We start from the raw sequence: 13,242 nt of genomic DNA, 5'->3' as shown, positions 1-13,242 counted from the left end.
ACGCCAGTCCATCGCGAGGCACCCCAAGCAGGACACGAACCCCACACCCGCCGTAGAGCAGGACCCGGCCAAACCTGCTGCGCCACCACGTCCCGCCCCACACCCTGCAGTTTACATTTAACAAAACATACAATCCAAAACACTCCTGACATAAACGTGGTAAATAGTGGAATACCACAAACAAGTGTCCACAAACGATTCTTTACATGAATATTTTTCCAGTAATCAAGACCGGCACGGATCCTCTCGAATATGCAAATTGCAGCTGTCCAACTATTAACAGCTGAGTTCCTAGTCAGGTTTCGAGGAGAAGCTTCAATATGTTAATCAATGTTTGTTTATTAGTTAAACTGGGACACACGTAAAACCCGCATTTTCTCTTTGCAAATACAAAGAAATACCTTGTAGGCCGACGGAGGTGTATCACATGAAACTCCTAGTAAAGTCAAACACTTATAACCGGAATCGCTGTATTTCAAGGAATAACTGCTCACGGATATCCGGGTTTACGCTTTGCTTTGGGCGGCACGGTGACACAGCGAGCAGCGCTGTTGTCTCACAGCGCCTGGGTGGTGCGAGAGGACATGGATTCGAGCCCCGCTCAGTCTGTGTGGCGTTTGGATGTTCTCCCCGTGCCTGCGTGGGTTTCCTCCGGGTGCTCTGGTTTCCTCTCACACTCCAAAGACATGCTGTTCATGTTCTCCCATAGTGAGTGTTTGTTCGTTCCACTGATGTATGGATGAGTGACCCAGTGTAAGTAGTGTATCTAGCAGGGTAAGTCACTACGGTGAATAAGGTGTGTGGGCTCATAACACTACATAGAGTTCACTGGAAATCACTTTTGAGAAAAGCGTCTGCGAAATGCAGTAATGTAAACGTTTTGATGTTAAGAATTATCCGATTTATCTGTGCCAAATCAAAAACTCCTAGGGGCTTCAGTCACCACAGTAACTTTATAGTGCTTGTGCAGGGGACTCTGGGCCAGATTCCCTGCGACTGAACCACGGGGGGGAGTGTTTCTACAATTAAATAAGCCCAGACATCACCCGGTATTAATAAAAAGGGAGGCTTTCGGAACTGCTGTGTGATACTCTTCTTTAACCTTTACGCACCCCTCTGCGTTCTGATGGATGAGTGGTGATCAGATCACCTGTCGGCTCAAACTTAAGAGTTTCTGATGCAGAACTTGGGCACTGTGCAGGTGCAATTGTAGTAAATAGGTGAGCGTCTTTGTGTGTGTGTGTGTGTGTGTGTGTGTGTGTGTGTGTGTGTGTGTGTTCGAGGTGCTGTGGTTATGCTAGTTATACTTTTGGCAGCAGTCCTCTGTCTGGCATTCAAAGACAACTCTGGCGCAGCGAGTTTGCATTAACAGGCCGTTACCCTACGTCAGCTGCCATGTACTCGAAATGACGTCGCGGGGCCGATATCGCAGAAAGTCACCGACAAGCTCTTCTCGATAGCCCCGCGGGCCCTTTTTACGGTTCCTGGCCCGGGCTGAGCTTGTGACGGTAACCAAAACCTTTACCCGTGCCAAAAAAAACAGACGAGCCGCCATAACGCGCCCTGAAGGAGCTTCTTCGAGAACGCTGAACAGGATCTGCCGCTGACTGCCAGGTTCAGGCCGTTCATCTGCCTTTCGCACACAGTCACAATACAGTCTCTTAGTGACTTCGAAGCACAGAGTGTTTTGTGCAGAAGCAAACATCCAACAGTATTTTCAGCAGGCTCCTGTCTCATTTTTTCCTCATCTACATACATGCAGTTGTATTTCTACGCCTTCATCTGAAGATATCTGTTTCTCACCTCCTTCCAAAATGTCATACTTCTCTGGTTTGCGTCGAACTGGCCGATGACGCCGACTCGTCCGTCTTTCTGCCGTCTATTCTGTAACAGTGTATATATTAAAAAAATCAATTGTGGCTTTGGCTGAACGGTTGCTATTTTGGCATTGTTTGTTTATCAATTATTGTGAATAAAAATTCAAGATATTATTTGAAAGAAATGGTCTCCGTTGTGTTCTGGGATGTAAATAAACTGTATGTGATAAATGTTTATAATTACAAATAGAATTTTTTAACTCCGTTATACATGGTATAGTCAGTAAGTTCTCAGACTGACCAAAACGTGGAGCTGCTACAGTTGCAAGCCATCGGCACGTGCGGCACAGCAGCATCATCGGTGTCCTGATGTACGGCAGTGGACAAACGCCCGCTGAAAGAAAACCGGCTGTGCTCAGCAACGTAGCGAAGCCGTAAGCCGGTCCTGCAGATGCATCCTGCCTGACACCCGCAGGATCCACCCCATCTCACAACAAACTCTGCGTGACTCCCGGTCCAGGCCATGGTGACATCCTGCCCGAACTGCTGCAACTCACTCCTGTCTGCTCTTCCGGCCTCCGTCATCAAACCTCTCCAGCTGATACAGAGCGCTGCTGCACGACTCGTGGTTGACTTGCCGAAGCGTTCCCATGTATCTCCCCTCCTCGTCTCGCTGCGCTGGCTTTGTATAGCCACCCGGATCAAATTCAAGACCCTGGTTACGGCCCACAGAAGCATCAATGGATCTACTCCCCGATGTCTACAAGACCTGATCGCTCGCTACACCCCAACCAGTCTGCTATGCTCCTCCACCTGTCTCTGCTTGGTGATCCCACACGTAAAAGCTCCAAAATCAAAAACGCGAAGGTTTTCGTTTCTGCCTCCGACGCGGTAAAATGACCTCCCCCTCTCACTCAGAGCTGCTGAATCTCTCTCTACATGTAAGAGAGGTCTCAAAACTCACCTCTTTCGGACAGACTTCTCCCCCCGATCTCTTAAGTGGACAATAAAGGTGTAAATTTTCATGTTTAATATTTTTTAGAAGAAATTGTTGAGTAATGAATAAACCTTTATGCAACTACTCATGTAATGTATACTGGTTCTTTTGGTGGGATGTGACAAATTGACTGTACCTAGAATCATGTGTTTGTCTCCAAATCTCAGCTCTTCTGCACTCGTATTTTCCTCTGTGATGTTTGCCACTTTGGAGAAAAGCGTCTTCTACATGAGTAATTGTAACTGTAAATCAGTAACAATGGGAGTAACTAGGAATTTTTTCAGTGATTCAAGGTATACGCCACCTCCCTTTGACAGCCAGTCATATATTTCATAAACACAACTCTACATTGCTGAATTATACTGCAGAAGCAAATAACTATCTTTGCAAATAAATATTTACCCACATATGTTAAAATATGAAAAAAAAGATTCCATTAAACTATTACAACTAATAAATGAACCTGTAATTCATATAATATAATGAAATTGGTATATATAGAGAGAATATGTATAGAGAAGATGTAGATATAACTAAAAACAGGAACTTGGATAGAGGAGAAGCAGTAGACAAGGGACAACGGTCAACAGAAGGTTGCTGGTTTGAGTTCCACTCCTGCTATAGTGGATTGGAAAAAGTTGATCTGAACATGTGGGAAGTGTAGGGCAAGTAAGACCTACAGAAGGTTAGTGTTAGGGGTTACAGTTAGGTTAGTGATATGAAAATATGCCAGAAAACTGTACAGAGCCCTACAGTAATTAATGAAGGGAAAGTCTTTGTGTGATGTGTTCTGACGACTTATGTAACTGCATCAATTTTAATGGCCTCTGGTAATATTGTAGCATCACTAGGATTCAGATTGGGAGCATTTTTTTTATCATTCGAATTAATAGTAATTACATCTTTGATTTATGAAAATTCACTATAGTAGGATTTTTCCCGTTTCACAGTCCTTTAAAATCAAGTGTTGTTTCGCCAAGGAAACACTAGGGGGAGACGTTACCGCATATACGATAACGCATTGAACACGGCGACGGCAAAGGGGCGCCTCCTGCTGATCAATGTTCCAGCCGGGGAATTTGCATATCTTACAAGAACCGCCATCTCGCGAGAATTGGTGTTCTTTTCGTTTCCGTGACGTTATAGGTAACGCCACATTCCGACGTTGGTGGTGTGGGGGAGTGTGAGGCAGAATAGTCTTTTGAGCGGTTTTATTTTATATTTCTCTCAACAATATAGTCTAGCTAGTATAAGTTTAATGATGTCTAAGTTGGCTCTGCTGTACAACAGATCGCGGTAGGTGGCGTTACGTGCTTCTTGCTATTTCGTTTGAGCGGTGTAAATCATGTTTAGTTTAATACTGATGATTTAGTAACTATAACTGTAATTTATGCGATAAAGGTTATAATAAAAAAGGAGATTTTTTTTAGAGTCACGTGTATATCGTTCTGTCAGAATGTGTGAGGAACGATAGAGCCGGTTTTGGACGGGGCTGCAGGATACCGGAAGTTGCTTATTAGCCTTGTAATAAATGTTAGAATTTGTCGTTTAATCACACTGGAATGAATAAGGAAACGTACAAAATTTAAGCGTTACTGGTTATGACAGTACGTGTTAAAATAAAAGAAGCTGGATTGTATTGTGATCGTGCTCACAAGTTAACTGACCTTGAGCTATTAATTGGATCACAAAGCTATTTTTCGCTAAGTTAACCGAGGGGCCTGGTTCTGCTGCATAGGTCCTTGTATTTAGACCCATTGAGGAACTCCTTTTTTGAGCTCTCATTCCTTAACCACATTGCTGCTATGCGTTAAATGTTGTTTTAATTAATAAGAGTGGAGATCTGAATTGCTCCTACGTACATCTAGATTTATTAGTGTAGCTGATGCTTTTCTCCAAACCTACATCCAATGTTAAGATACCTATTTTTTCTACCCATGTACAGCTGGGTTTTTTTTTTTTTTTCTTTCTTCCACTGGAGCAATTTTTTTAGGGTTAGTACTTTGCTCAAGGGTACTGCAGCTGGAGGTGAGATTCAAACCTGTGACCTCTAGGCCCAAAGGCAGCAGCTCTGACTATTATGCTTCTGCCACTGTATGTAGATGTGTAATTAATTGGTCTCCAGCACTTAATCTGCTTAAAATGCTTCCTTGATATACTTTGAAAATAGCATATTTAAACAATGGTTTTAGCAGTGAATTTCTTGCTTTGGATACCAATATCTGTTAAATAGCGAGTAGCACTGCTGAGTGGGTTCATCCCTGCTCAGTCCATTTGGAGTTTGCGTGTTTTCCCTGTATCTGGGTGCTCTGGTTTCCTCCCACAGTCCAAAGACATGCTGTTCAGGTTCCCCCATAGTGTGTGAGTGACAGAGAGAGTGTGTCCCACTGATGTATGGACGAGTGACCATACCGTAAGTAGTGTATCTAGCTGTGTAAGTCACCACGGTGAATAAGGTGTGTGGGCTCATAACACTAGCGCTCATTGAAAGTCGCTTTGGAGAAAAGTGTCTGATAAATAACCATAAATGTACAGCAGTGTGTTTGTAGATTCTCTTCATCGCAGAATTATTCTTTATATGACAGCAAGTGGTGTAGTGGTTAGTACTGCTGCCTTCTCCCCTCAAAGGACTCAGGTTCCACTCTCAGCACCTCCTGTTGTACACTAGAGAAAACACTTTTACTCTGCTCTGTAAGAGGGGAAATAAAAAAAAAAAGAAAAAAACATTGCAGGTCGCTTTGGGATAGCTGAGTGAATAAATAAATGTAAATGTCACTGTAACCAGTGTCTACCTTTGTCTTAAGGTCTCCGCAGTGCTCTCGGAATATACCTTGTTCTTTTGGGTGCTGCCCAGTAATGGCAGTTACTACAAAGGGGTCAATGGGGCCTTTTGCTGTAGCTCATTTTTTTCCAAGTACAGAGTTGATCATTTAAAGCAGCAGTTACAGATTTTGTTTGGAATTTGTGTGCTTTCTTAAAGAAGTGTTTTGTAATTTTTTGTGAAATCTTATTAAAAAGGTTAACAGTAGTCAGGAGTATTTTGATTTTGACTGCGATGGATTTTAAAGATTTTATGGCTGATTATGTAATGTGTTTTCGCTGCTGAGTGGGGACATTCCCTCAGCGGTTCGTGTCGCTGCGCATTGGCTCCGTACTCTGGAGCCTCCTCGCGGCCCCTCCCGGACTGCGTACGTGCAGAATGAGCGGCTGCTTGTGGCGGTGACGTTGCTGCGGTGTTAAAGGGCCGTCGAGGCTCGGCCGGTACAGTTGGGCACGAGCGGCGCGCGTGGAGGCTCACCGGTGTCGTGTCGGAAGAATTCTCTCTCTAGCTCTCTCACACACACACACACACACACCGACTGCGCAGACTCTGACAGCGCGAGAGAAGGTACGGCGGGCGCGTCGCTTCCACCGGCTGAGGCGCTTGTGACTCAGAGTCTGGCCCATTTTGTGTGGAATACTGACTGAGTGACCAGCCTGCTGCTGTTTTCTAGAAAATTCTGGAAGGTTAACACTTACGTTCTGGAAGGTAAAACAGTATCGGAGTAAGAGCAAGAGAAAGGGCGCAGTATTGAGAAGTGTTTTCTGCACGTTGAGGAGATGAGAAGTAGACTTAGTAGTGTTGAGTAACAGTCGAATGAAGACTGCGGTGCGTCTGTTTCTTCACGTAGCTCTGCCGCGAGGAAAAAAAGACGTGTTTTGCTCGAGTCCCCCGCGTGGGAGCTCCACTCTGTCCACCCGTCATGTGTGTCCTTGTTTAGCCAATTTGTCCTCCTGCGCGGCTTCGTCACAAGTGACACTCACTGTGCGCGTGGCCCTGTGTGTGTGTGTGGGCACGAGCTCTGCCTTCTCTGCTTCTTTTGCACACACGGGTGACACACACACTGCGTCACCTGTGTGTGCAAAGAAGGCAGAGCTCTTCGTGCCGACAGAGCCACACACACACAGTCGGATAGAGGACAGGTGATACAGAAGCACTTTGCAGTGATATGGACATATATACCTGTCACATGTCAACCAGCACTCAACGCCACACCGCAGTTGTTACTTCTTAGTGAAAATGGAGTGAATCAAATGGCTCCATACCTTCCCTCCGTGAGTCCTGATACAGGGCGTCTTTCTCCTGTCTGTCTGTTTCCGGTGCTGCGCGCCGATCTTTAAGGACACTTACAACAATGGTTCTTTGTACCGAGATGCACGGTGACCATTTACACGAACAATGGCTGTCGTGTGACTTTGTCATAAGTGTTTGCAGGGTGGTTTCTGCTCTGGTTTGGAGAAATACAATTCCTAGGACACTGTGTTTATTTCTGAATTCTTGTGTAATGGTACCCATTGGGACGCTGCTGGCGTTAACCTCTTGAACTGGGGGCTCTCTTAACAGCACCTCTTTGTAGAGTCACACGCTTTTTAGATTCTCTTATGCTGTTCGAAGGGTCCTAATGAGTTTTTCTTATAGTGCTGGTGCTACTTAGGGGCTCAGTGTTACTCTGATGTGCAGTTGTATGTAGTTCATACAGCAAATGTGTGGCAAGAGGGAAGGAAACCCCTTGGGTCTTCTTTCATATCTTTAAGAAATGAAAGTATTCAGTCTTGCTAAACCTCGAATCGCAGGTCACACAGTTTCATTTCTGTTGTGTGGGAGAAAAAAGGAAGTAATGATTCCTTGTATGTATTTTTGGACAAGTGCATTCCAGTTACATGTGCCTAAAATACTTACTTCCTGCAGCATTTACACCAAACTACTGATGGGTACTGGGTATTTTCCAAAAACAGAAGTTAAGCAGATGAGACACTTTTTTTTTCATGAATTTTTGAAGAGTGCATAACTATTGGTGTTTAAAAAGTGTTCTCAAGGTAAATGTGCAGACACTGCAGTTTTGACCCCAAGCTGAATTCTGCTCTGACAGTCATTTGTCTCATTTTACACCATCTCTGTCTAGAATGTCTCTCATGGAGGATTCTGGGAAGGCGGCACTGCGGCAGTGTATGCAGGCGCGCTCGCAGTTGGAGACGGCCATTGCCGGAGTGACCCTAGCAGAAGCGCAGCTGAGGGACAACTCGAGAGAGGTGAGAGCCTGGGGCTTTCGTGTGTGTTTGTAACCGGAACTAGGCAGTGGGCAGGGAGACAAAGGTCCAGTGGGGTTGGTTTGATGGATCACCAGGTACTCTTGAGTAATCTGCAGAGGAGATTGACTAAACCATAATGGTTACATGGCTGTAAAGGAACTCATTGTCTTGAAGCAATGTTAGTAGCTAAAATTACTTGTTATGGGGTTGATGTCATGGAAGTGAGTTGAGAGAATACAGAACATGTAGGCATGTGATGGCATGTAGAGGTATGAGGGGAAGGCTGTATAAAAAGCAGCTGAGTGAAGGAAGCAGGCAGACACACAGCAGCACGTCAGCACGAACACAGCCGTTGCAGAAGACACCGCAGAGGAAAATCTGTACTGCATTTTTTTTCCTAGTAGGTTTAGATTTATTAACAAGTGGCAAGACCTAAGAAACAGCATTTCCTGGAGAGAAGTAATTAACCCAGATAGCTAAGTGTGACCTAGTGTGCTATTTCTCTTTGACCTCCCGAAAATAATAGTAGCTTGTCAAGATCTAGCAGTTCCGTGGGAAAAGCAGCTTGTTCAGATTCTCTAAAATATCTGGAATTCTTCTTTGCTTAAAAAAATGGTCACCCTTTTGCCTTTATGACCTTCTCTTTCCCTGTGGCGGGAGCATCGAGCACAGCTCAGACCCTGAGTTTTATGTTTGCGTATTGGATGGAAACCTTGCTGCTGCGTGCAGGCATGGGAATCCTTTGGTGGAGTACTTCAAAGTTGTTCGTTTTTCCTCCATCCATCTCTTGCTTCCCTGAAGGTCAAGGCCCAGCTCCACAGCTGCATCAGCCGGCACTTAGAGTTCCTGCGCTCCCGTGAGGTCTGGCTGCTCGAGCAGATCGACATCATCCAGCAGCTGAAGGAGGACTCCCTGCGACAGCAGTTCCAGCAGCTTCACTGGGTGAGTTTTGGTGTAACTCCATGCCTCCTCTGTCACCTCCTTTCCATAGTCTCCCCATGACTATTCTGCCACAGTTCAGTGATGACATTGGGTGAAGCTAAAGCTTTAGATTTCTTACTACAATGTGTTGTTTTACCTTGGTGATAACCCTGTTGTTTTAGTTTTCATTGCTGATGTATTCTCTACTTGATTTCAGCTCCTGGGTCAGTTTGACATCCTCATTCATCAGTTGGAAAACTCAGACACCCACGATCTGGCCAATCAGCTCACCAGCTGCCTTGAGAAGTAAGAATGTTTTCTTTGCCTTTTCTGGTGGTGGATTAGCCGACTTTTCTGAGTCCAATAACTATTACTGTTGGATGGATTGGTAGGTTGAGAAATTCAATGTTATCCCCCAAATTACTTTAGCTGGATTGTAATGTTTTGTAAGGAGTTCTCACCATTATAAATTTAGTATGGGACTTCTCAACCTGTACTCTGAAGTGTCTTGGTGTTTGATACATACAGGCTATCTATTCTGAATCTGAAACCGGAGGAGACCCCCGAAATGAGTTTTCAAGCTGATGTCCGTTCCCTGCGTCAGGCAATAACCTCATTTGGAACCATTGCCACCCAGGTAAGTAAGTGGGAGGGTCTTCAACACAGGCTTACATGCCCCCCATGAATGTTGGTACGGAGAGAGTGAATCAGCACAAACCACTCAGCCAACCCCTTGACCATGACTCAGCCAGCTTGTGGTCTTCACATGCAAGTGTTCTGTCCATTTGGCAAGTCACATGACATAGTTATCTGGTCTATTCTGCAAGTCCTAAATGTGTTTGCAACATTTGCTCCAAAGCAACTTACAATGTTAAGGTATTTACAATTATTTACCCATTTATACACCTGGGTAATTTTACTAGGGTATTACAGGAGGTGGGGATTGAACCTGCAACCTTTGGATCCAAAGGCAGTAGCTCTAACCCCTATGCTATGGGCTATCTCTATAGTATTAAAGTGTTTGTTTGCTTTATAGTGACTGGAGGGTATGGTACTTCCCTCCCCCTTTGATACATTTTCACAGTGGTTGTGCCCCAGCCACACCATAACTGTATCCGTTGCCTCTCAGCAGATGGATATCACTTCCAGGAGCCCTCAAGCCTCAAATTCATCTGATAATCAGTCCTGGTTGCTGCAGAGCTGTCCTGTTCTCTCCACCAAAGAGGTACATCTGCAGTGATATTTACATCTCTGAACTCCTCCTGCTTTCCTTGGACAGTACTTACCTTTCCAGATGTTTATAGCTTTTATAGGCCATATGCCTGAGTGTTAACTGCCCTTTCAGAAGGTGGAGCCCGAGTCATCCCTGACCAGTTGTGCATTTGAATGCCAGTTTAGCAAGAATCCCCAAGACTGGCTACTTTCCTCTGGAGAGAGAATGCAGGTAAGACCTTTGCGTGAAGGCTTGAAAGGAAACTTTGTTTAAATATTACAGCATTCTTATGTTGAGAGCCCAGCGAACACAAGATTTTCAGGGATACCATAATTAATTTCTGTGCTTCTGTTCCCATGAAGGTGAGCCCTCCTGTTGTGTCCTTTGACTTCTACAAGGCCTGGGGACAGCTGAAGGACCTAGAAGCCTGGCTTTTGAAAGAGAAGACTCCTGCCAGACAGCGGACTCTGAGCAATGCTAGCAGTAGTAGTTCTACTTTCTCCATCGAGAAGATTGATGACTCGGAGCTCAATTTTGACATGGAGGAGGTTGAGGAGCAGGGGCAGAAGGAAGTCATTGCTGAGATGAATGAGCTTAGCTGCTGGCTGATGAAACCATCCAAAGGCAAGGAAAAGCAAGGGGGCAGTGGTAGTGGCCTAGCAGATGCAGAGATGTGGAAGCAAGTCTTCAAGCCCTTTCATGAGCCCTTCTCCTCCAGCGAGTGGCTCCACAGAGGGGATTGCGGCTCCTGCTGTGCCACACGCAACAAGGCTGTGGAGATCGAGAACCTAGGCAAGCTGAAGTGCCTGAAGCCCAGCACTCCCCCAGCCCCCCCTACCTCCTTAGACTTATGGCTACTGCAGAGTTCACCGGTCCTGGTCGAGCAGGTGTGCAAGGCAAACGAACCTTGCTCTACCTTCCAGGAGTGCGTGTGTGAGGAGAACTGCGGCAAGGAGGCCCTCAGTGCCTGGCTGCTGAAGCAGGAAGGCTGTGATAAGAATGGAAAGCCTTCACCTGACCACCAGCGCAAGTTGGAGTGCGCCGTGGAGGCCTGGCTGCAGCCGAACAGGAGTGGCCCCCCCATGCCGTCCTCGCTCTCAGGTTGGGTTTCGCCTGACTTGCAGGGTGAAGAGAAAGCCAGCCACGAGGAACAGAACTCTCAGTTGAAGAGCACCTCCTCAGAGAGCCCATTCCATCTGGCTTTAGACTTACAGAACTGGGTACAGCCCATGAAGAAGCCCAGTGTGCCTGTGACGCAGATCACCATGGATGCTGAGGATGACAAGTGGCTGCTGCGTAAGAGAGTGCAAGCACAAGTAAGTGCAGTTTAGTTCTTAGCTGTGCTAGCGAGCGGCCCTGGCCTTACGTGGCGCATTTCCTAATGCGACTAGCTTGCTCGTTTCAGGAGCGATACGTCCTTCCTGCAGTCTGTGATCTCTTCTCCTGTATGAAACTTGGTGGAGACAAGGAAAAATGGTTGCACAGAGGACCTATACAGGTAAGTCAGTTTACTGTGTAACTCCTTGCATGAATAAAGAAACCGATGCATCATTGGAGATTACTGTACGTATGGCTTTCAGTTTGATGGTATCTTTTTTTCTCCCAGATGTGAAAATTTGAAGAGAAGATTTTAATGAGCCACAAATTTCCTCATCGTGAGAGTAATACTTAGCACAACTTCCTCTGTCACCTGACAAAACCACTGTGTAGAGACTGGACTTTTCTCTTTGCTTTTCTTGTCTTGTTCTGGGAATTCACAGCTCCATGAAAGCATAGTATTAATTTTCCTGTGGGTCACATCAGGGTGTGGAGTAACAGCAGCTATCCACACCTGACATGTTAGCCTGGGTGATTCTTTTTTTGTGAGAATAACAAAAACTTCTTTGAATCAAAGAGTAGAGCTCTCACAGTACAGCAGACCAGAGTAACACTGAAGGAACTACAGAATGCTGTGCCACAAATCAGATCTAAATAAGCTATAGGATGTGGCACTTTAAATTCCACATTTAATTATCTGAGCTTGGGAGGTGCAATGATATGGGGAATTTTAGCCATCTTTGACTTATCTAGTATTATGCTCCATTTTAAACATGCTTGTTGGTGGAGGTGTGTAGTGTCTTGCAAACATGGCAGTTTAATCATCTTGAATGAATATTCCACTACTAATTTAAGGGTAACAGGGATGAATGCAAACTTGTATGTAGTAACTGAAGCTGTGGTTGGTGTACCACTAACATTTACCATACAATGGAAGAACTATGACGTGCTAATAACTAAGCCTATTTCTATCAGTGTAGGACATGTGCTGCTGTGGTGTAAGTGGATGAAAGGTGTGAAACAGGTGCTATATCTGCCAAACATATATACTGGTGCATCTGAGCATCTCTGCTGATTCTGTGCCTGAAGTTTGCCTGTTTGTGTTTGAACCTCATTTAGCACAGTGGCCAAGACTCTGCTGTAGCTCCACATACACAAGTTTTGAATACAAAGTAAGCAGCAGGCACATAGAGAATATATTTTAAACTGCTAGTATATTTTAAGTATTTACAGCTAGATTTTTTTTTTTTTTTTTTAAGTCTCAGAGCAACATGCACAAAACAATGCTACCAGAAATGTGTTGATCTGCCATGTGAGAGTGTGATGTGATGGGTTAGATGTCAAGCTGTTCCTGAAATGGTGTTAAACCTGACTTACCTGGGCTTGGCTACACACTCAGCTCTCATCACTTAAGCCCTGGCAGCCTGAGTCTCATCACGGGGAAGGAAAGGCAAGGTTGTTTTCCAACATACTCTAGCTTGTGTGGCCTCCCTTGTACCACGAGGCTCATTAAGTGCTTTTATCATATTCATCTTAAATGTACTTTATTATTAATGCTTGCCACACTCCTTTTCTTGCTATGGTATTGCTCTAACTTCAAATAAAAGTATGGAAAACATTCCCATCTGCGGTCTCCCCCGTTTTGTGAATTTCGCTTACTTGACAGTTGAACTTTGGAGGTACAAGGCTGCTGACGATGCAAGTCTGCAGTAGCATTGCACACGGTGGTTTCCTGTGTGAGATAGCTGCCTCCTGCTATGGCACATTGAGTAAACCAGTTCATTCTAAGGACTGCGTTTTGAACATTTCCTCACTTAGCTAGGAACGCGCCTGTTGCATGGAAGTCTGCGATTAACGCAGCTCCATTCTAAAATTTCCTTTTGTAAAGGGACAGCAGGTGGGCACTG

General features: G+C 45.1%; 1 protein-coding gene across 4 annotated transcripts; it reads left to right on the top strand.

Moving 5' to 3' along the window:
- Positions 1 to 3,955: 3,955 nt before the first annotated feature.
- Positions 3,956 to 12,953, top strand: ncoa4 (nuclear receptor coactivator 4). 4 transcript variants are annotated; one of them, XM_018766011.2, is made up of 10 exons: positions 3,956 to 4,110; positions 7,758 to 7,884; positions 8,686 to 8,826; positions 9,023 to 9,111; positions 9,334 to 9,442; positions 9,938 to 10,030; positions 10,151 to 10,249; positions 10,381 to 11,334; positions 11,424 to 11,516; positions 11,625 to 12,953. In XM_018766011.2, exons 1-10 carry the CDS (start codon positions 4,073 to 4,075, stop codon positions 11,628 to 11,630), a joined length of 1,749 nt encoding a protein of 582 aa, XP_018621527.1. In that variant the 5' UTR covers positions 3,956 to 4,072; the 3' UTR covers positions 11,631 to 12,953. The 4 variants fall into 4 exon arrangements, with proteins under 4 accessions (XP_018621527.1, XP_018621526.1, XP_018621528.1 ...); XM_018766010.2 differs by having other exon boundaries at positions 9,935 to 10,030; XM_018766012.2 differs by lacking the exon at positions 3,956 to 4,110 and adding an exon at positions 6,011 to 6,202 and having other exon boundaries at positions 9,935 to 10,030.
- Positions 12,954 to 13,242: the final 289 nt, after the last annotated feature.

Source organism: Scleropages formosus, chromosome 8 (assembly GCF_900964775.1).
Source record: "Scleropages formosus chromosome 8, fSclFor1.1, whole genome shotgun sequence".
Lineage (NCBI taxonomy): Eukaryota > Metazoa > Chordata > Actinopteri > Osteoglossiformes > Osteoglossidae > Scleropages > Scleropages formosus.
This window is presented reverse-complemented; position numbering and strand designations above follow the sequence as displayed.